Consider the following 19,321-nt stretch of genomic DNA (forward strand, 5'->3'; position numbering starts at 1 on the left):
AAAGCGACATAACTCCGCGCGGAGATATGACGTTTCAAAACGACATAACTCCGCGCGGAGATATGACGTTCCAAAACGACATAACTCCGCGCGGAGATATGACATTTCAAAACGACATAACTCTGCGCGGAGATATGACATTTCAAAACGACATAACTCCGCGCGACATTTTTCAAAATCGAGGTCGGTGCGAAAATCGAAACTTTTGCGATGATTTTTTTTAATATCTTTTTTGGCATCAAAAAAAGGAAATCCAAAATTTGGACCCAAATCGATGATTTTTTGTGTATATCTCGGCCAAATCATGTCAGATTTTGTAATTGTATACCATTTTTGACTCGTAAGGATCAGTACTATCGATTGGCCTCATAAAAACTAAAATCTAAATTTTGACCCAAATCGACCAAAAAGCAATGGGTTACATCACGTTTTTTCTCAAAATCGAGGCCGGTTCGAAAGTGAAAACATTTTTGATGATTTTTTTTTTAATATCTCGAGTAAATAACGCCTGATTTTGGAATGTTGAACTTCAATCCCAATTGAATTATTGAATGAATTCATATTAAAATCCTCCTTTAAGTAAAAGACTTGAGAGTACATTTTTGATATTATTTACTTGTATTTGTTTCCATGAGTGCACAAATGTCGAAAGTAGCTTTTATGATTTTACTTTCAGTTTAGGGAATTTTGTTTATCGTAAGATTTGCTGTTTGATTTTTGTGTTTGGTTTTTCTTTGACCATAATCATATGTTTAATATTCTGTCATTAAATAGTTTGTATATGTACGATATTATTTATTATTAGTTAAATACGTTTTAAAAATAAATGTATTTCTGTAATGTATCACCAAAAACAACACACATGCGATTAGTTATTGTTTTTACTGTCGACAGCTTCAAGTTGACGTTTCAAATTGATTTCTTGGGCATCGAAAGGAGACGAAAGCGCTAAAAGTCCGACTAAACCTGAAGGATCCAGTCCTTCTAAGCGCGATATGCCAGAGATCCAATTAAATATATATTTTAATGTAGTCTGATCTTAACTGATCTATGAATGCCAAAAACCCAATTACCATCATTGTCATCTGTGCATGTGCGTTATGAGAGCTTCAAAATGCTGTCATGCGTATGTACATTGGGTTGAGGGTGTTTGTTTGTGTTGGGTTGTATGTGTGTGTGTGTTGGGTGGGGTGAAAAGTCTGAAGCTTTCTATTTACATGGGCAAAGTAATAACCCTTCAATTATTTCATGCGGCTACACACATCTATAAATATCAGTTTATGGCTTAACATGCAATATATGTAAAATGTTATGTTCCCATACCCTCAGTGGGTATTGGGTACTTGTGATATTTGTAGTACTTTATACATATACATCTATTTATTATGTCTTACAATTTGCGTTTTAACCAATTCGGATGTTTCTGTTGTAGGTAGTTCAATTGTTGAGGTTTTCTGTCTATATCTGGTTATGGATGCATCTGCTTCTTGTTGGATGGTTCAAGCTTCTACTCAGTCTTGAACAAATCGTCAGCTCAAGGTGAAAGTTTGTTTTATATTTCGATTTGGCTTAGCTTGAACATGATTTCTGTTTCAATTGTTTCTATGTATTTCTGTCAACGTTTATTTTCATTCAATTATTGTGCGGCACTGCAAATGATTAATAATTTATTTAAAAATTGTCATAATATAAATATTCTCGCATTTCGCATTTCTCGCATATATTTACTGTATGTATATTGTGATTGAGAGTTTAATTTGGATTTGTGTTCGGTTATGTATTTGATTTTTTATTATAATATTGATTTATTTAATTTGTCGTATTTACAGCTAAAATTGTGCAATTTGCAGTGGCTGATTCCTAATATGCCACATTCATTTAAATCGTGTCTAAGCTAAGCTGTAAAATTGCCTTAAATTTTCGATTGTTTTTCTTTTCTTTATTCATAAATATTTAGTTTGAAATGTGTGTGTGTTTCTGTGTATGTGTGTGTGTGAGGGTGAGTGTTGCTCTGTGTGCTTCCTTTAATACTGTATTTCTATGCGATTATGTGTCCTGCCAAGGCATGTAACTTGTTCTTTTGTTTTTTATTTGGCTCTTTAGAAATGCCCACTAAATGTTGTCGTGTTGTTGTTGTTGTTGTTGTTGAAATGTACACTCGGTATTATAATTTATATAAATTTAATTTAATTTTGAATTAATTTACAAAACGTTGCCGTCTACCTTTTGAGTATATTATAGGTAAGATTAGTTTTAGATTTAGGTTTTGGATTTGGATTTAGTCCATATATATATAAATACAATGAATGCTTGCGGTTGCAAACAGATGCGAACGGTCACTAAGTATAAGTACAGATACAAATTAAAACTTAAATGAGCGCTTCGTGATTTCTATCAAATCAAGTACAATGTAATTCATAAAGCATAGATTTATAAGTAGATATAGTTAGAATTACAGTTACGGTTACAGTTATAGTTAAGTCGACTACTATCCAAATATCTAAATTAAATCAAATAAAATAACAAAGCAAAGCAGCTTTGTGCGCAAATACTGTTCAAATGTTGCATAGACACACGTAACTGTTCAGTTTGTCTGCTTCTGGCTCTTCTAATTAGTTTCGTTACCATTTTAGTTGTAGTCTAAATAGTTAGTTAAATGTTGCTGCTGCTTGCAATTTAACTAAAAACCGTTAACTCTTTCTTGGCAAAAAATACACATTTCATTGGGTTTGTTCGTGGCTATAGATATTCACAAGTTGAAGACCTCCTCCTGGAACTGGGACTGTCTATATTGGTGTATATATATGTTTTAATATAATGCGTAATAATACAAACTACAGCTACCTTCTTATGCTTAGCCTTCTAATAATTCTGCCTGCTTGCCTGCCTGCCTGCCAGCCTGCCTGTCTTTAGCTGTGCATCTTCATATATATACAAATTCTATATTCTCCTGATCTCTACCAGAATTGTGCTGCTGTTGCGCTTGTCTGTGGCGGCATTGTCGTCGTTGTACTTCCAGTTGCTACAGTTGCAACAGCTGTTGTTGCTGCTGCTGCTGCTGCTGTTGGTGCTGCTGTGCCTGTTGCTGGATTTAGCTGCGGCAGGGGAGGATATCAGGAGTGCTTGTCGGTGAGCTCCGTCCAACGTGACTCGAAGAACTTGCGCATACCATGGCCCGCTTTGCCTACGGGCGAGTCATCCTCGTTGAACATCTCGCAGTTGTCAAAGATTTGCCGCACATCCACGCAAAAGTCCTCGCGGCACTTGTAGCTGCGCATCAAAAAACGAGATAAAATTCTGTTAAAATCAAACCCAGATTAAACACAAATGATTTACACACCTCAAATCCTGCAGTTTCTTCTTGATTGTTGACAGATCCATGGGCGCTTTAATGATTTTGCGATATGTGGGAAACTGTTTGGTGTTCACAGGCAACAGAAATGGCCACGAATCCTCATGAAGCTATCGAAGCATATGTCAATTAACCTTTTGTAATTGCTTTTATTTTGGTTTCCTTACCTCCATTTCGCCCAGCAGCGTCTTGCAGACGGCCAGCTCCTTGATCAGCTTCTTGGTGGCATGCTTCTCCTTCTTCTCCTGCTTCAGCTTCTCCTTGGCCTCCTGTATGGCGTGTATGTTAATGGGTGGCGGCGACATTTGCGTCCCAGCCCCAGCACCAGCAGCAGCCGGCGGTGTTGGAGTGCATGTCCTCGGCGACGGCATGGCCATCAGCTGCTGCTGCGGAGGCGACTGGCAGGCAACGTTCAACAAAGCCGTTGGCGATGCCTGCATCAAAACAGGCGCCGTTACGTTCGGCGTCGGTGGCTGTAGCGGCGCTGACAGCGCTGGCGGTGGTGGTGTTGGTGCCGCCACGGGCGTGGACGTCGGCGTGGGCGTAGGTGTGCGTGTGGGCGTCACCTCACGCGGTGACATGGCCGCAAACTGCATCGCCTGCGGCACAGACACGACGCCAAAGTTACTCGGCGCTGCATAGCCTGTCGCAAAGGAGCCGCTCTCCTCCAGCTGCACGCCTCCGTTGTTATTGCCGAGATGCGCCTGGAAACGGGTGCCATCAATCGAGTTATTGTGATGCTGCTCATCGTACGTGGCCGAGGCAATCGAATGCGCCGGACTGCAAATTGTAAACGAAAGTTTGTTTTTACAATGGGCGACACATACTAGTCATATATGTAAAATGGAATTATGTAAAATGGTCCAGAGTGTATTCAAATAGAGGCTATCCTAATACTCCAAATTGCTAGATGTATATCTATGCCTATTCTATACAAAGATAGTTAAACTAAGTTTTGGGAAATGCCGATACACATACATATCTTACCATTTGCCAGATTTCCGATCAATTCTACGTAGAACAGGGATGAAAAAAGTAAATATTTCACCTTTGATTTCGGTTCGAGCAACTGTTTTTCCACATTTAAAAACTTTGCTTCCGTTTCGTCACATTTATCATCAGATTTTTATCAATTTCATAACCAAATATATCTTTTTTGTTCTGTACATTCTACTGAGACATTAGCTAAACTATCTCGAAGACTGTTGCTAAAATAACTTGAATACAATTTTATGCTGCTGGAGCGTAGCGAATAATATTTGAATAGTTTGTTAGGTGCTTGCCCATGATGTGAATCAAAAGTGCGAGAGGAGGTTATTGTTGTGCATGTATTTGAGATATGTATTATATTATTTGAAAAATGTATGTATGTACACGATCAAGTATTATGTATTTGAATAACTGTTGTTTTACATAATTGAATGCTTGGGTTCGAAAGTGGAATATGTATTTGAAAGGGTCGCTCACCTAAGCGGCGCTGGAAGGGATGTCATGGACTCGTCATGCGACGAGTTGAGCGACTGCTGTGAGCCATGCAGCAGCATTTGCTGCTGCTGCTGCTGCAGTTGTTGCTGCTGCTGCTGCTGCTGCTGCTGCAGCTGCTGCTGGTGTGGATCGATGGGACACAGATGCTCCATGCTGCCGGCCGAGGCCAACAGCTGATGTTTGTCGCTGCCGCGCCGCTTTGCCGCGGTGCTGGCATCGCGATCCCGTCGCGACTTGCTGCTGCTGCTGCCGCTGCTGGCGGCGCTTCTCTTTTTGGGTGGCGGGGCGCGGGTGATGCAGCCGTGGCAGTACCACTTGCCGCGCGGCACCTTCAACAGCGGCGGAATGTAGCAGTCGGCGTGATAGGCGCGCGGGCACAGATCACAGTAGATCATCTTGCCGACAGGCGAGGGCCGATGCCCGCCGCAGACGATGCACTTGCGCTCGTTGGTCGCCTTATTGACGCACTCATAGCAGTACCTGCAAGCAGAAGGATCTCATTAGTTGCGCACAAACAGGACAGAGACCAGGGCGATTGGGGAGCGGGACGCGGTACAGTGCGTGGCGTGGACTTGGTGGACTTGGACGCGAGCGTACAATAAAACGAAAGTAAACAATTCAAGACGATGCGACAAATGTGCGAGGGATGAACAGATTGATGAGGACCAAAGGGCTGAGTCGGATGAAGAATTTGGCTTGGTTTGGTTTGGTTGGGTTGGGTTTGCTTTCTACTCACCAGTCGCCATCGGGTATGTTGTCCATTTTGGGCTTGAAGCAGTAGGTGTGGTAGCCCTTGTCGCAGCCATCGCAGAGCAGCAGCTTGTCCTCGTTCTCGCCCGAGGTGCAGAACTGGCAATTCTGTAAGGAGTTTGAATATTTGCAAGAGTTTGTAGTAGTGCCTGAACGTCGTCCTTGTCGTTTGCGTTTGCCGTTCGAATACGAATTGCAGTCAGTGTCCGAGTTCGAATCGGAGTCAGAGTTCGAGTTTGAGTTCGAGTTCTGGTCACATCCGTTCTGCGCCAAGGCTTTCAAATTTATTTTTATGGTCATCGAAGGAGTTTTTGCTGCAGCTGGCGCCTCTTTAGCATTTTCCATTTGCTTTGATTTCTTCGGTGTTGCTTTGTTTGACTGCTTCTTCTCCTTGTCCTTGTCCTTGTCCTTTTTGGACTGCTTTTGTTTTGAGCCGCTCTGCTCAAGTTGTTGTTGCTGCTTCTTCTTTGGCGTAGCCTGCTTTTTGGCGCTGCCTTTCTTCTTGTTGGACTTGTTGTTCTTTGCGGGCGTTGCATACTTTTGTACGCAGCCAGATTCAGATTCAGTTCAAGTTGCGTTCGAGTTGGAGTTGCGTTCGAGTTGGGGTTGCGTCCGAGTCGGTTTGAAGGAAATGTTGCGTTCGTTGCAGCGGGCAAACGGGTAAACGGATAACGGCAGCGGGTATGGCAACAAAAGCATTCGATTGTAAAACAAATGGCGTGTTTATGTATGTGTGTGTGTGTGTATGTATATGGGTGTATGTTTATGTGTGTGTGAGTGTGTGTGTGTGTGTGTATGAAAGCGTTAAATTCGTTTTTTGATTTTGAACAAGAGAACACCATTGAACACCACAAACAACAAACAAGTCAAACATTCAGCGAAAGTGTTAAGAAAGAAACAGAACAAACAATAAAAAATTCGAATTAATTTCAAGGCAGTCAATAATTTTGTTCAATTAAGGACGACAGTTGCAAAGGAAAGATAATTCTACATAAGTTTACATGCAAAACAAACAAAATTGCAAATGCTAGATGATCCTAAAGAAAGCACTACTTGGGAACTTGGAACGTCTACAAGCTTCGAATAGTTGGGCATGATATTGGGCTACAAAAAATATAACTACTAATTGCGGCAAGACAAGCACTTGGAAAGCGAATCCTATAAATATCTTGTAGTTATCTATCATTTTGTTACTATAACAATTTTAAACAATACTTTTTAGCTAAGATAGAGCCGTATGAAAAGGCGTTTTGTTGGCTAAAATCACAAACTGATTGTGGAATTCACAATTATGAAAAATTGATTTGAAAACTAATTGGAGGAAAACTTTCTTATTTTTTGCCCAATTTAGAAAAGTATATTATAATCAGATATATTTAAGAAGCCTTCCAAATGTTACGAAAAAAAACCTAGAAAATGCGAGCTGCTGCTTGAAGAGCATAGAATATTATATGAATATTCATATGTCTCTACTACTGTCAGACTATTTCTTTGCTTTTCTTCTTCGGACCACAGGCATTCGAAGGAAACAAGGTACGATTTAAAAGAAAACTGGTGAAAATTGATTAGTGCATATGTGTGTGAGTGTGTGTGTGTGTGTGTCTGTGTGTTGGTTATGGGGTTACAATGTGAGTATATAGATGTATGAATGCCAAAAACTAAATGGGGAATGAAAGGCGTCTGACTGCGGCATGAAGGAGTAGGGCTTCAAGGCGCAATGTCAGTGTTGAATGGTTTTTAGTGTTGGGTTGTTGGATTCGTGGGGTTGGTGGGCTGATGGCTGGATAGTGGTGGGGTGCCAAGCTAAGAGATAAGCAAAAGCAAAAGACAAAGAGCTGAAACTTACCGCCTTCATGATGCTCTTGTCCCATGCCACGCAGGACTCCAGCACATAGAGGGCCATGGCCAGCTGGGCGGTGGTATGGGATCGGGCGACGGCATCTCGCCATTGCACCAGGCCCTTGGGTATATTCTCCACCTTCTCGTCCTTGTCGCTGTCGCAGTTGCTGGCCGGCGATGCGGCGCCAGAGCAGGACTCCAGGGTTCCGGCTGGCGGCACAATCGTCTCACAGGATGTGGACGCGACGCTGGTGCTGGGAGCAGCTGCCGCAGCAGCCGCGGCCAAGGCCATGGCGCGCTCGTTAAAGACGGAGGCGTTCAGATTGTTGCCGGGCTGTTGGGTCTGCTGCTGGGCCATCAGCTGTTGCTGCTGCTGCTGCATCTGCAGCAGATACGCCGCCGCCGAGGCGGAGTTCTGCGTCTGTGTGGAGGTCTGCTGATTCTGGGCGATGACGGCCAGGTGGGCGTCGCCGGTCTGGGAGCCAAGCGGCGGCTTCAGATAGCGTCGCTCGATATTTGCCTCCAGATCGATGATGCGCTCCCTTATCATGGGTATGATGCTCACAAAGTCCGCCTCGCACATCTCCTCCTGCTCGCCCAGATTAATGTCATTGTCGCTGCGCGTGGGCAGTTGCCAGTTCTTTAGCTGCATCGATGCGCTGGCAATTTTATCTTCCAGCGATTCGAGCTGCTCCAAAAGTGCCAACTCGACTCGCCTGGCCACCTTGGGGTTCCAGTCGCCCGGACGGTCCGGCATCATGTACTCGACCAGCTCGGCCTGAGCCTCGTTCAGCTTCAGCTGATAGTTGACGCCCAGCGGCTGTTCGAGTCCGAGGAAGCGCGTCAGATTCTCCTGCAGCTCGCGCTCGCGCAATCCCGACGGATTCAACGTTTTCAGCAGCTGGCGCAGCTTTTGCTCGTCGTCCAGCTGCCACCAACCGTAGCGCTGCCTGCGCGGCACATACACGCCGTGCACCTTCTCCGGAAAGCCGGCCAGCTTCACCTGCTCCAGCAGCCGGTGCTCGTCCGGCGTCATCGACAGCGGCAACGGAATGTCTATCGGTATATAGGTCTGCACGCTGCTCAGCGACATGTTCGCTATGTTGTGGTAATACGCCTGGGACAGGGCCTCATCCAGACGCAGTTCAATCTTGGGCTTCAAGTCCGGAGATTCGACGCTCCCGCCGCCCGTATCTGGTGCGGCATCAGCGCGCAAACGAAAAAACGCTTCCGGCTCGGATTTGGACTTGGACAGCTTTAGTAGCTGCTGCTGCTGCTGCTGCTGCTCCTCATCGGTTGGCTGGCCACGATGAGGAGACGCCAGACCGTTTTTTGACACCGTTAACTTGGCCTGTTCGTACTCATCCAGCTTGGCCTGCATCTGCTTCTCGTCCAGTCCCGACAGCGTGAATATGCACTCCTGACTGAACTTCGTCGGATCCACCTTGCACTCCTCCATGGGTATGCTGTAGTACTGCATGTTGTTGATCAGATCCCACGGATGGCCCTGCAGCTGCAGCTGTGCACTGCAGTGCTGGTAACTGGCATAGCTGAGCTGCAGCTCTGTGGCCACCACGCCACCCTCCTCCGCCGGCAGCTCGCTGACCAGCGGCACCTCGCGCTTAACAATCGAGAACCATTTGGGCGCGGCGTCCTCGCCAATCTGCGTTGTCGACACAATGATGCAGTCGTCCTCCTTCTTGAGATCCTCCTGACTCATTGCCTCCGCCTTATCACAGTTGCCGTTGCTGCTGCCGACGCCTCCGTTGTTGTTATTGTTGTTGTTGTTGTTGTTGTTGTTGTTGTTGTTGTTGTTGTTATTGTTGTTGTTGTTGCTGAGAGTTGGTATTAGACCCGGAATGGTGGGTATCTTGATCTCGGCCTCAAAGTCGGTTTTCGTTGAGATGACCGTGGGCGGCGGTCCCATTAGCTCCATCTCCGATTTGACCTTAATCTCTGGCCTGGCCACGACAGGCTCTGTGGCCTTCACAACGCTGGGCAACACCTCATCATCATCGTCGCCAAGGTCCACAATCTCCGGCTCCACTTTGTTGATCTCCGTCACATCATCGTCATCGTCGTCGTCCTCCTCGTTCTCGTTCTCGTTCGCGTTCACCGGCTGGTGATTCGCCAGCTGTGCTTTGACACTATCCAGTTCCGCCGGTTCATCGACCTCCATTTGCTCTACTGCAGCTGTTGTTGTTGCTGCTGCTGCTGCTGCTGCTGCTGCTGCTGCAGGGACATTTGCATCCGGCAGCTGTGTGGGCTGTTCTTGCTGCTCGGCGCCATCAACTGCCACATTCTGTGTGTCGCTGGGCGTCTCCTGCTGCGTCTGTTGTTGCAGCTGTTCGTCCATGGCCTCCAGCGCCTCGTGGTAGCCGCAAATGTCGTTCTGGGCCGACTCCAGAGCCTCGATGAAAATGCCGCCAGCCTTTGGCAGCTTCCAGTAGCGTCGCCAGAAACGATCCTGGCCGAAGCAGGCGGCCCGCAGCTGATTGGTGCTCTTCTCCAGCGCCTCCTTGCAGTTGAGCGAGGCGCGCACAATCTTGTCAAGCTTCTTTTGCAGCTCGTCGGCACTCAGGCGATTGTCCTCGTCCTCCTCAACGTTGGTTATCTCTGAGTCTAAATCGGACAGGTCATCCTCAATGATGCTCACGTCGTGGCTCTGCGAGTGCCCATCCTCATTGATGGAATTGCGTGCGCCGCTCTTCTTTGCCTGCAGCAGCGCCGTCATCCCGACATCTGGCGCTGCTGTTGCTCCAGCTGCCGTTCCGCCGTTTTGCTGATACTCCTCCAGCTTGGCCAGCTGCTTCGAGGGACTCACCTCGGACATGGGCGCGGCGGAAAGCGGTGCCACTGAATCGCCGCTACTGGAAATCAGCACTGGAGCATCGCCATCCAGTTCCATGGGCTGTGGTTGCTCCGTGTCTGGAGTCTGCTGCTGCTGCTGCTGCTGCTGGTCCTGCCTGGTTTTCTCCTCCTGTGTTTTTTCCTCGCTGTTGCACTCAGCACCTGGAGTTGGCTCTGCCGCAGCAGTTCCCTCAGCCGGCGACTCGGTCGTTGCCTGCTTGTTGGCCTCTGCCTCCGCCTCGGCCTCTGCCTGCTTGGCGAGACGTTCGCGTTCGCGTTCGGCGTCGAGCTTCTGTTGGGCCAGGAGCGCTTGCATGGCCGCTTCACGCTCCGCCTGCGCCTTCTCGTAGGCCTCGATGCGAGCCTTGCGCTGGTGCAAGGCCTTGTATTTGCGCACCTTCATGTCGGTCATGTACTTCTCCTTGCGCATCTGGGCGCAGGTCTCGAGGCTGCCGTCGATCTGACGCAGCACCGCCTTGTTCATCAGCAGGTCGTTGCACAGGTGCGCCAGCATCTGTGCCTTGCGTGTCGGATTGAGCGCCACGAAGGGCCGATCCTTGAGTGCGTGCGAGAGCTTCCATGTGTCGTTCTCGTGCAGCAGCTTGTAGTACTCATGATTCTTGGCCGAGTGCGTGGCCGTATCCGCGTCCAGTTGGTGGTGGTCGGGCACGCGTCGCTCGCGCTCCCTGTCCACAGTGATGCCGTGCATCTGGCGAATCTCGCCGGTGGCGGTGGCGTACAGGTAGATGCGCAGGATCTCGGACACGTTTGAGTTGGTAATGTCCGCGTTGCGCAGCGACTGGCCCAGCAGCGTGGTGTGCCGGCCAGGATTGGGCACACCCGGATCCTCGATGGCACAGACCAGCAGGTGCGTCATCACCGAAAGCAGCTCCTCCTCGGCGTCCGCATTGCTGTCGCTGATGAGCGCATCGTGCAGGTTCTGCAGAGACGGCAGCGACTCCATGTCAAAGCCGAGCGTCTCGCCAAAGTTGTGCAGGAACTCGAACACCATCAGCAAATCGGCCATCGCCTGTCCAGGCAAACGATTGCCAGCGATGCGCTCCAGTTCCGGCACGTTCAGCTCCTGCGGCAGCTCTGAATCCTCGCTGGGTTTGCGTATTAGCTGCAGTATCTCCGCGTCCCGCTTACGCTCAGCCATGCGACGCTCGCGCAGTATCAAGCGATCCAGCACCAGCTGGTGCTTCTTCTTTTCACGCTCTTCGAATTTGCGCCGCAGCTCGAGCATCCTGATCAAGTTCATGTGCTGGCGGCGTCGTTCGCGCTCCTACGAAAACAAGTTGAAAACAAAGAAAGATAAGGAAAACAAAGAAAACGCTGGAAAAATGAAAAGCAACCAAATCGCTTACCATTTCGGCAGCCAGCAGTAGCTCCTTTTGCTTCTGCAGTTCCTGTGTAAGAGAAGAGACAAAACAAACGGATGACAAAATTTGATTGAATGGAAGCTAATCGCAGCGCTAAATTTAGAGAATATGACAACTAATGCATCAGATAATTATAAATTAATAAGTTATTATAAATAACTTTAATACAGAACTATTCAGGATAGCAAATATTTGTAAATAATAAAAATACAAACACAATTTTATAATCCTGCAAACCAAAGCTTGATTGTCTCACTGAAATCTTTAAGTACTAAAGCTTGTCAAAGAAGAAGTCTTTAAAGAAAGTATATATCAACTATTAAAGAATATAAATAAATTATTAAAAAGTTATTCGATGGAGCAGACTTTTACAAGCAAGCAAATTTAACACATATTTTACACTTTGGATTGTTGAAAGTGAAATTAAAATTTGAACTAAAGAACAAACTGCCGAATCTTAACTAGAAAGTTTAGGTAAAATCAGAAACATTATAAAATGTTTAAAACAAAACAAAAAGCATGTGCAGAAGAAGGAGGAGCACAAGAGACGCAGCAGAGAGTGGCAAACGTGAAGGCGAAATTGATGCTGTACCTGTTCTTTAGCTAGAATAGCTTCCTGACGTCGCTTCTCTTTCTCCTAAATATTGCAAAGAAAATGCCAATTTGAAAAGGAGTTCAAACAGAGACAAGCTCTTGAATAAATTGGAAACTGACCTGCTGCTTCTTGAGCAACTCCTCCTGCTTGAGGCGATCCAGTTCTTCCTGACGCTTTTTGCGCTCCTGCAAAATGGGATTTAGACGTAAGTAATTGAAGGTGCGGGAATTTGGTGTGCTGTGCTTACCTCGATGGCCTGCTGGTTCTTCAGTTCCTTCTCCTTGCGCTGCTGCTCCAGCTTGGCATTCTTCTCCTGGCGCGCCTTCTCCTTGTTGCGGGCCAGCTCCTCCTTCTGCTGTTTCTTGGCATCGCGCATCGCCTGCTGCTGCTTGGCGATCTCAATGCGCTGCTCCACGTTGAGCGTCTGTCGCGTAAATACTTTCAGATCCTCCAGCCGCTTCGCCACATCCTCGTCCGTCATTCGTATGTACTCGCCATCGTTGGCATAGGGCGGTGGCGCGGGCTGCAGGAACGAGCCCACAATGGCACGCGCCGAGAAACTAAAGTTCTCGCGCGTCAGACTCGATGGCTGCTGCTCCAAGAGCTAAACAGGGACAAAAACAAAAAGGGTACATGTTTTACTCTCGACATTTTCGCATGTAATAAAATGTGCTCCTTCAGCTAGTGTGTCGCGTATTACAAATTACAAATGCGCCCTACAAACTCACAGCAAACACTTGGCCAATGGTCTTCAGGGGCAGGGTGCTGCCCGGTGCGTAGTAGGTGACCTCGCCGCGTATCTGACCCTGCTTGGTTAAGCCGCGTATGACTGTATCTCGCTTCCAGCCGAGCTCTAGGGGCACACGCAGCTCTGCCACATTCAGTATGTTGGCATCCTCGCTCTCCGACTCCGAAAGTCCGCTCTCGGCGGCGACGCTCTCCGAGTCCGTTGACGTTTCCATGTGTGCGTTAGCCTCGCTCAGCGCCAAGCGTATCTTTTCCTGCACGAAATAAAAGCAATTAGCCAAAGCTAACCAAGAGCAGTCTATAGCCTTACAATGTCCGCGCCCTGTTGGAGCAACTGCTGCGTGGCCAGCATTGGCTTCAGTCCCACGGCGCGTGACTGCGCCAGCAGCGAGGCCACCGTGTTCTTCTTGGGCTTGGACACGCCACGGCCCAAGTTGCGCGGTCGTCCCTCCTTATATGTGGAGGAGCCAGACCCAGAGCCAGAGCCAGAGCTAGACGTGCCCGACGCAGCTGGCATGCTGCCCTGTGCCGGCGAAGGCGAAGCACCGCCTGCTCCACTGCCGCTGCCGGAAATGGATCCGCCAGGCATGCCACCGGTGCCGCCCAAGGCAGCGGTTATGGAGCTCAAGCTCTGCAAGCTATTCGAACCGCTGCCGCCGCTGCCCTGCGCCTGATAGTCGCTGGCCAGATTGCCCAGCGCCGAGGAAGCCGCTGAAGAGGCAGCAGACGATGCTCCTGCTGCTGCTGTGGCGTTCATGCTGTTTGAACTATTTTTGTCCGAGGGTTTCATGGACAGATTCAGTGGTGCATCAAAGTCGTCTATGGTAATGGGATTGGAGGCGGAGCCAATGGCGCCGGTGGCGGGCAAAGCACTCGACTTCAAGCTGAGATTAACACCAGAGGCCAGTGAAGGGTCGGTGGTCAGGTCGTGCAGCTCCTTGCCGCAACCCTTGTTGGACAGATTGTATGCGCCGTTCGAGGTAATGGTCGGCGGCAACTTGATGACCTCCACCCGATCGTTGGACGCATTCTGGCTGTGACTGTGGCTCTGACTGTGACCGGCTGTGGAGCCAGCCGTGCTGGTCACCGTCGACGATGACGACGATGCGGAAACAGCCGCCTTAGAGACGCCACTTAGCTGATCCATGGGACTCATGCCCAGACCCATGGGCATACCGGCGGCGCCCAGCATGCCGTGCAGATGCTGCTGCTGCTGTGCTGCTGCCGCCATTGCGGCGTACTCCATTTCGAGTCTGGCGCGCTTCGACGGACTGAGCCCTGGAAATGCAAGCAGAGAGGTAATTGCATTTGTTGTGCTTTCTAAATCCTTTTGCTGCTGTTGCTGTTGTTGTTGTGTAAGGTGTTGTTGTTGTTGTTGTTGCTGTTGTTCTGCTTGGTGTTGTTGTTGTTGTTGTTGTTGTTTCTGTGTGGACTGTTGTTGCTGTTGTTCTGTTTCGGATATGGTCTTCTTGCGACCGCGTGAAGTACTACCGGGTATCTTGGGGCCCACGATGGAGGACGTGTACTTGATAATCTCCGTATCCGGCGGCAGTCTCACACCCAACAGCGACGGATGTTCGCTGCCGCTGCAAAGTAGATGCAAAATTGATTAGTAATTCACTTGCTTCTGCTCGAAATTCTGAGCTTCCGCTCACCTGCTCATCATGGCCGCATTGCTCATGTAGTCCTTGGCGCTGCCTTTGTTCCCGCTGCCGGCCATCGTTGTGCTGGCCACCTGCTGTTGCTGCTGCTGCTGTGACAGATGTGCCGCGGAGGTGACCGTGGCGCTGGCAGCGGCTCCGCTGCTCGCCGCAAACGCATTCATGGCCGCCTGCACGCTCTGCTGGGGCGTCATGCCGAGTGCGCCGAATTGTGAGAGCGAGTTGAGGGCATTGAGCGACGGATTGTTCTTGTCGCGATCCCGATCCTTGCCAGAGCTGCCCATGCCGCTGCCGGAGATGTTTGCATGCGGCGACATGGACATGCTCGGGTGCATGCCACTCAGCGAGGCGCCGCCGCTCGAGCTTGAGCTGACGTTGGTCGACGCCTTGCTGCTGGACATGATGCCACCTCCACTGCCGCCACCACCGCTGCCGCCTGCGCCCAGGCTCATGGCCAGGTTGGACAGACCGTGGGCATGCAGCGATGAGCCACCACCAGCTCCGCTAGATTTCTTGCCAGAGGAACTGTTGGAGCCGCCGCCACTGCCGAGACCCGACATGCCGCCCACGCCAGAGCCGGAGGCGGCCGCTGCGACGGCCTGCATGGCCAGCAGCTCTTTGTGCAGGGTGACCGGATCGTAGGCAGAGCCAGGATTACTCGCAATACTGTTGCTGCTGCCGCTGCTGGTCATTGTCGAGGGCTTGCCATACGCGCTGGCAGTGCTCTGCAATAAATTGAAGATTCAAGTGAAAACTAAGACAAATTACACAGAAAAACTATCCTTGGATCTAATTAATGTCAAGGTTCATGTCAAGAACTAAGAGAGGAGCTCTTTCAGCCAAGGGCTGTTTTGATCGAAGTAGATCAGCAGGCATATTGCCGAATGATAAGAGTTGACAAGAAATAAACAAGCTGCTCAGCAGACAGGGTCTCACCTTGTAGCCGCCGTGGCCCGCGCTGCTTGTCGAGATGGAGGCGCTGCTGCCGGAAGGCGGCATGCTGGTGCCCGGCAGTCCAAAGCCGTGCATGCTGGCCAAGGCCGCGGCGGGATTGTTGGCTGCTGCGGCAGCTGCTGCTGCCGCCGCGGCGTTCAGGCTGTTGGCCAGATTCTGCTGCTGCTGTTGCTGTTGTTGTTGCTGCTGCTGCTGTTGGGCGGCGCGTTTCTCCTTGCGCGACTTGTTCGACTTGCTGCTGGAGCCGCTGCCGCCGCCCGCGGCGCCACCTCCACCACCTACTCCGACCATGCCCGCGCCGCCCGCTGCGCCCGCACCGGAGCCCGTGCCGCCGCCACCCATGGCCATGGCGGCGGGCCCAAAGGCAGCTGCCAGATCGGGATGGGGAAACGGCGACAGTCCGGAGGCCTGCAGCCGGCTAAAGTAATCCTGTGCGGCCAACTGAGCCATGGACCACCAGCCTGCAAATTACATTTAGCATTAGTTTTACAAACAGATCAGACGATCGGCGGAAATTGAATCTATGTACAATTTATTGCTAATATAGGAATGTATATTTCTTTACCTTACAAAAGCCCAAAATACAAACAAATATCTAACAAAAACAATAAATTTATATTACACTTATTAACAAAAACATTCAAAGGAAATGAAATCAACGAAACTTAAAACAATTATCAGAGAGAATAATAACACAAGTATAAGAGAACAATTGTATAAGAATAATAAATTATAAAAATATGCTTGACTATTTATCGCTTTGTTGGCCAAGAGAGAGCAGCTGACAAAGCGTAAAGCTTTAAAACAGCAAGCGAAATTGTTGCTTTAGGAGCGTTTTCTTCAAGTGAATCGCGCGGATTGGACGAGACACTCGCTGTTGAACTCCAAACAAAGAAGAATATCACTCTATTCATCCTCCCCTTCTCCTCCTTCACTCACAACATCCTCTTATTAAATAATTTTGAATAATTGCACTATAATTCCCAAACAGCAAATACTGTGGTGTTAAAGTAAAGTTGATATTGAATTATTTTTGCTTTTATTTATTTTTCTGGGCTTGACCGGGACTCGAACTTGCGTCGGTTCTCTGTCAGAACTCTCGTTCCTTTCTTTCCCGCTCTCTTTTAAACGTGTCGCACGCACTTTTTAGCGGGCAGCGCCAACACAGCTGCTCTGCTGCATGCGTCGCAGTAGCTACTTATACCCTTTTTCACGTCTCGTTTGTTGGCCTTGTCGACTCGCATTTCGTGTAACGTTTGTTGTTGTTCGTATGCTAATTAATGTGGACGAGTGTCGATGCCGACATTTTACTCACTTGCTGGATGCAGACCTGCCAGGCTGGCGGCCTGGGAGGCCGCGACGGCCATTGTGTTCTGGTGATGGTGGGCGCCAGCAGCTGCCGCAGCTGCTGCGGCCATTGATGAGTAACGATCATTGGCAGCCGCTGCGCCGGCAGCATTTGGTAATAGGCCCAAGCCGGCGGCCGCGGCAGCATTGAACTGCGAGTTGAAGAGCGGATTTGAAGCAGCTGCGGCTGCAGCTCCAGTGGGATCTCGGCCCCAATACGCTGCAGGCAAGAAGCAGAACAAGCAACGCGCACAATTTACAAAATATGTTAACTACATGTGTATATTTTGTGTTTTTTTTTTTTTTTTTTTGAGCACTTACCAAACAGCGATGCAGCATCTAATAGTCCGGTGGGATCGTGGGGCCCGCCCGCCCCTGCGCCGCCACCCCCGCCGGAGCCGCCCTTGCCGTGATTGTTTGAGTTTTTGCCGTCGTTGCCGCTGCCATCGCCGGCATTTTTGTTCATGTTAAAGTGCAAAATTGGTGTTGTTTGTTTTTACAGTTGTTCTTGTTGTTGTTGTTGTTAATAATGTAATTATTATTGTGCTTCTTCTGTCTGCAAGTTGATAAAAGAGAGAGAATGCAAAATGTGGTTAGCTTATTAATTAAAATGTCAGTTACTCTCAATTGAACTCATCACGAATCTCACTTAGGCGCTGCTCTCACTCTTGTTTTCGCTCTTAATGTTGGCAACGCCATTTCGGCGACTCTGCGATGTGGAGCGCAAAGAGGAAGCACAAGAAACATGAAAATCAAAACAAAACTACAAAAAAAACTACACACACAACTTCCACACAAAACCCGAACGGAAGCGGGCAGCGGTCGCGCTCTTGTAGCTGTATGCGTGCGAGCAATGCGTGAGAGAATACGAACAGAGACGCCGTGGCTGCGGCTTGCTCACTCACTCACTCACTCACCACTACACCTGCATACAGGGGAAAACAGAAACAGAGCGAATTCGCAGCGTCGCGCAGCGCGCAACTCACACACAGCGTAACAGAAAAAATGCGGCGAACGGCAACTTATTAACAAATTGCATTGCAAAACGCAGGAAAAGTCAAAAAAATGCAACCTTTTTATAGAGCTATGCAAAAATATTAAACACAAATAATCCGATTAATCTATTGCAAGCAAAATCGACACACACACACACACACTCGCATTCACGGACCCCACAGGCGCATACATAAGCCGCTGTGCTGCGGCGAACTATGCATACACAAAGCGAAAGAAAAAAAAAAAGAAGAAAATGCCGTTCGATTTGCTTTGAGTAGCTTTTTAGCTGAGTACATTTTGTTGTTGTTTTTATACATATACATGTTTGGTTTCTCTTTTTGTAAATTTCATTCATAAATTGTTGCAGCTCAAGTTTTGCTTGCATTTGCATTTCACACATTCTGCATATGAACGCCGCCGCTACGCCGACGACGTCACCGCGCTGCCGACGCTGCTGACTAAGAGCCGACTGAGACACAGACAGTCTGTCGGCCTGCTTAAACAATAAATACAATAGTCGACGCGGATGCTTACTTAAAAAACGGCACCTTTCATGCATCAGCCGTATTTTCTGATACATTTCACATATTTTTTTTCAACAATTTTTGTTAGCGTTTTGTAGTTTTAATCCACAAATGAAATTATTTACGGACAAGCGTTGGCGAAAAGCAAACCAAATATCTGTGGGATAACGCGGCGACTGAGAGCGACAATGTGAGAAAACAAAAACGCGCTCGGTACGTTACAAGTGGAATTGAAACATGAGAGCGGTGCCGTGGCACGAGTGTGAGAGGCGCAATGAATGGACCGATGCCGACGCTGACGTTGTGTTCGACAGCGACAGCGACGGCGACGGCGACGGCGACAGCGACAGCGACGCGTTTTCACAGTGGTTGATAATTACACATTTTTTTTGTTGTTGTTTTTCTGTTGCGAAAAAGAAAATGCATAATTTTATGTATTTATCATTTTAATGAGCATACGTTTAGCAGTCCACAGTGCCACAATAAAGGTGTAGCCCACTTTTGCTCCTCTTGCCTTCTTAATAACAGTTATTGCGCTTTCTGCTGTCACGCATCAGCCGACAGATGTGTCTGCTTATCACACAGCATGTGGAGTCTGTCTCTGTGTGTGTGTGTGTGTGTGTAAGTGAGGTGGTTGGGGGCATTTACGAATATTAAATTGCTTAATATATCGCCACGATATGCGTCAATAGTAAAAGGAAAAGGAAAAGAACACAATACTTGAGTTAACGGTAATGTTGTTTTTGCTGTTGCCAGCGTTCCCCGCCCGCTTCTACTTGTTGTTGTTGTTGTTGTGTCTTTTCTTATGCTTCGCTTAAAGTTTTATGATGGCAACCGCA

General features: G+C 48.3%; 1 protein-coding gene across 9 annotated transcripts in view; it reads right to left on the reverse strand.

The window, feature by feature from the left end:
• Positions 1-595: 595 nt before the first annotated feature.
• tou (bromodomain adjacent to zinc finger domain 2B toutatis) overlaps positions 596-19,321 on the reverse strand; it is a 46,841-nt gene continuing 28,115 nt past the window's right edge. For 4 of the 9 annotated variants that reach the window (XM_070210132.1, XM_032435953.2, XM_070210130.1 and 1 more), the window contains 16 exons: positions 17,284-17,518; positions 16,931-17,182; positions 15,598-16,076; positions 14,656-15,386; positions 13,311-14,586; positions 12,982-13,254; positions 12,501-12,857; positions 12,373-12,438; positions 12,251-12,295; positions 11,644-11,685; positions 7,434-11,561; positions 5,574-6,124; positions 4,820-5,317; positions 3,520-4,132; positions 3,341-3,462; positions 596-3,270 (listed from right to left, as the gene is read on the reverse strand). In XM_070210132.1, coding sequence (XP_070066233.1) covers positions 3,114-3,270; positions 3,341-3,462; positions 3,520-4,132; positions 4,820-5,317; positions 5,574-6,124; positions 7,434-11,561; positions 11,644-11,685; positions 12,251-12,295; positions 12,373-12,438; positions 12,501-12,857; positions 12,982-13,254; positions 13,311-14,586; positions 14,656-15,386; positions 15,598-16,076; positions 16,931-17,182; positions 17,284-17,428 — 9,735 coding nt within the window. In that variant the 5' untranslated portion in view covers positions 17,429-17,518 and the 3' untranslated portion in view covers positions 596-3,113. Of the gene's footprint in view, positions 3,271-3,340; positions 3,463-3,519; positions 4,133-4,819; positions 5,318-5,573; positions 6,125-7,433; positions 11,562-11,643; positions 11,686-12,250; positions 12,296-12,372; positions 12,439-12,500; positions 12,858-12,981; positions 13,255-13,310; positions 14,587-14,655; positions 15,387-15,597; positions 16,077-16,930; positions 17,183-17,283; positions 17,519-18,492; positions 18,660-19,321 lie in introns of those variants that run through there. The other 5 variants (XM_032435955.2, XM_070210131.1, XM_032435956.2 and 2 more) reach the window with 5 other exon arrangements.

This window comes from Drosophila virilis, chromosome 5, assembly GCF_030788295.1.
Source record: "Drosophila virilis strain 15010-1051.87 chromosome 5, Dvir_AGI_RSII-ME, whole genome shotgun sequence".
Lineage (NCBI taxonomy): Eukaryota > Metazoa > Arthropoda > Insecta > Diptera > Drosophilidae > Drosophila > Drosophila virilis.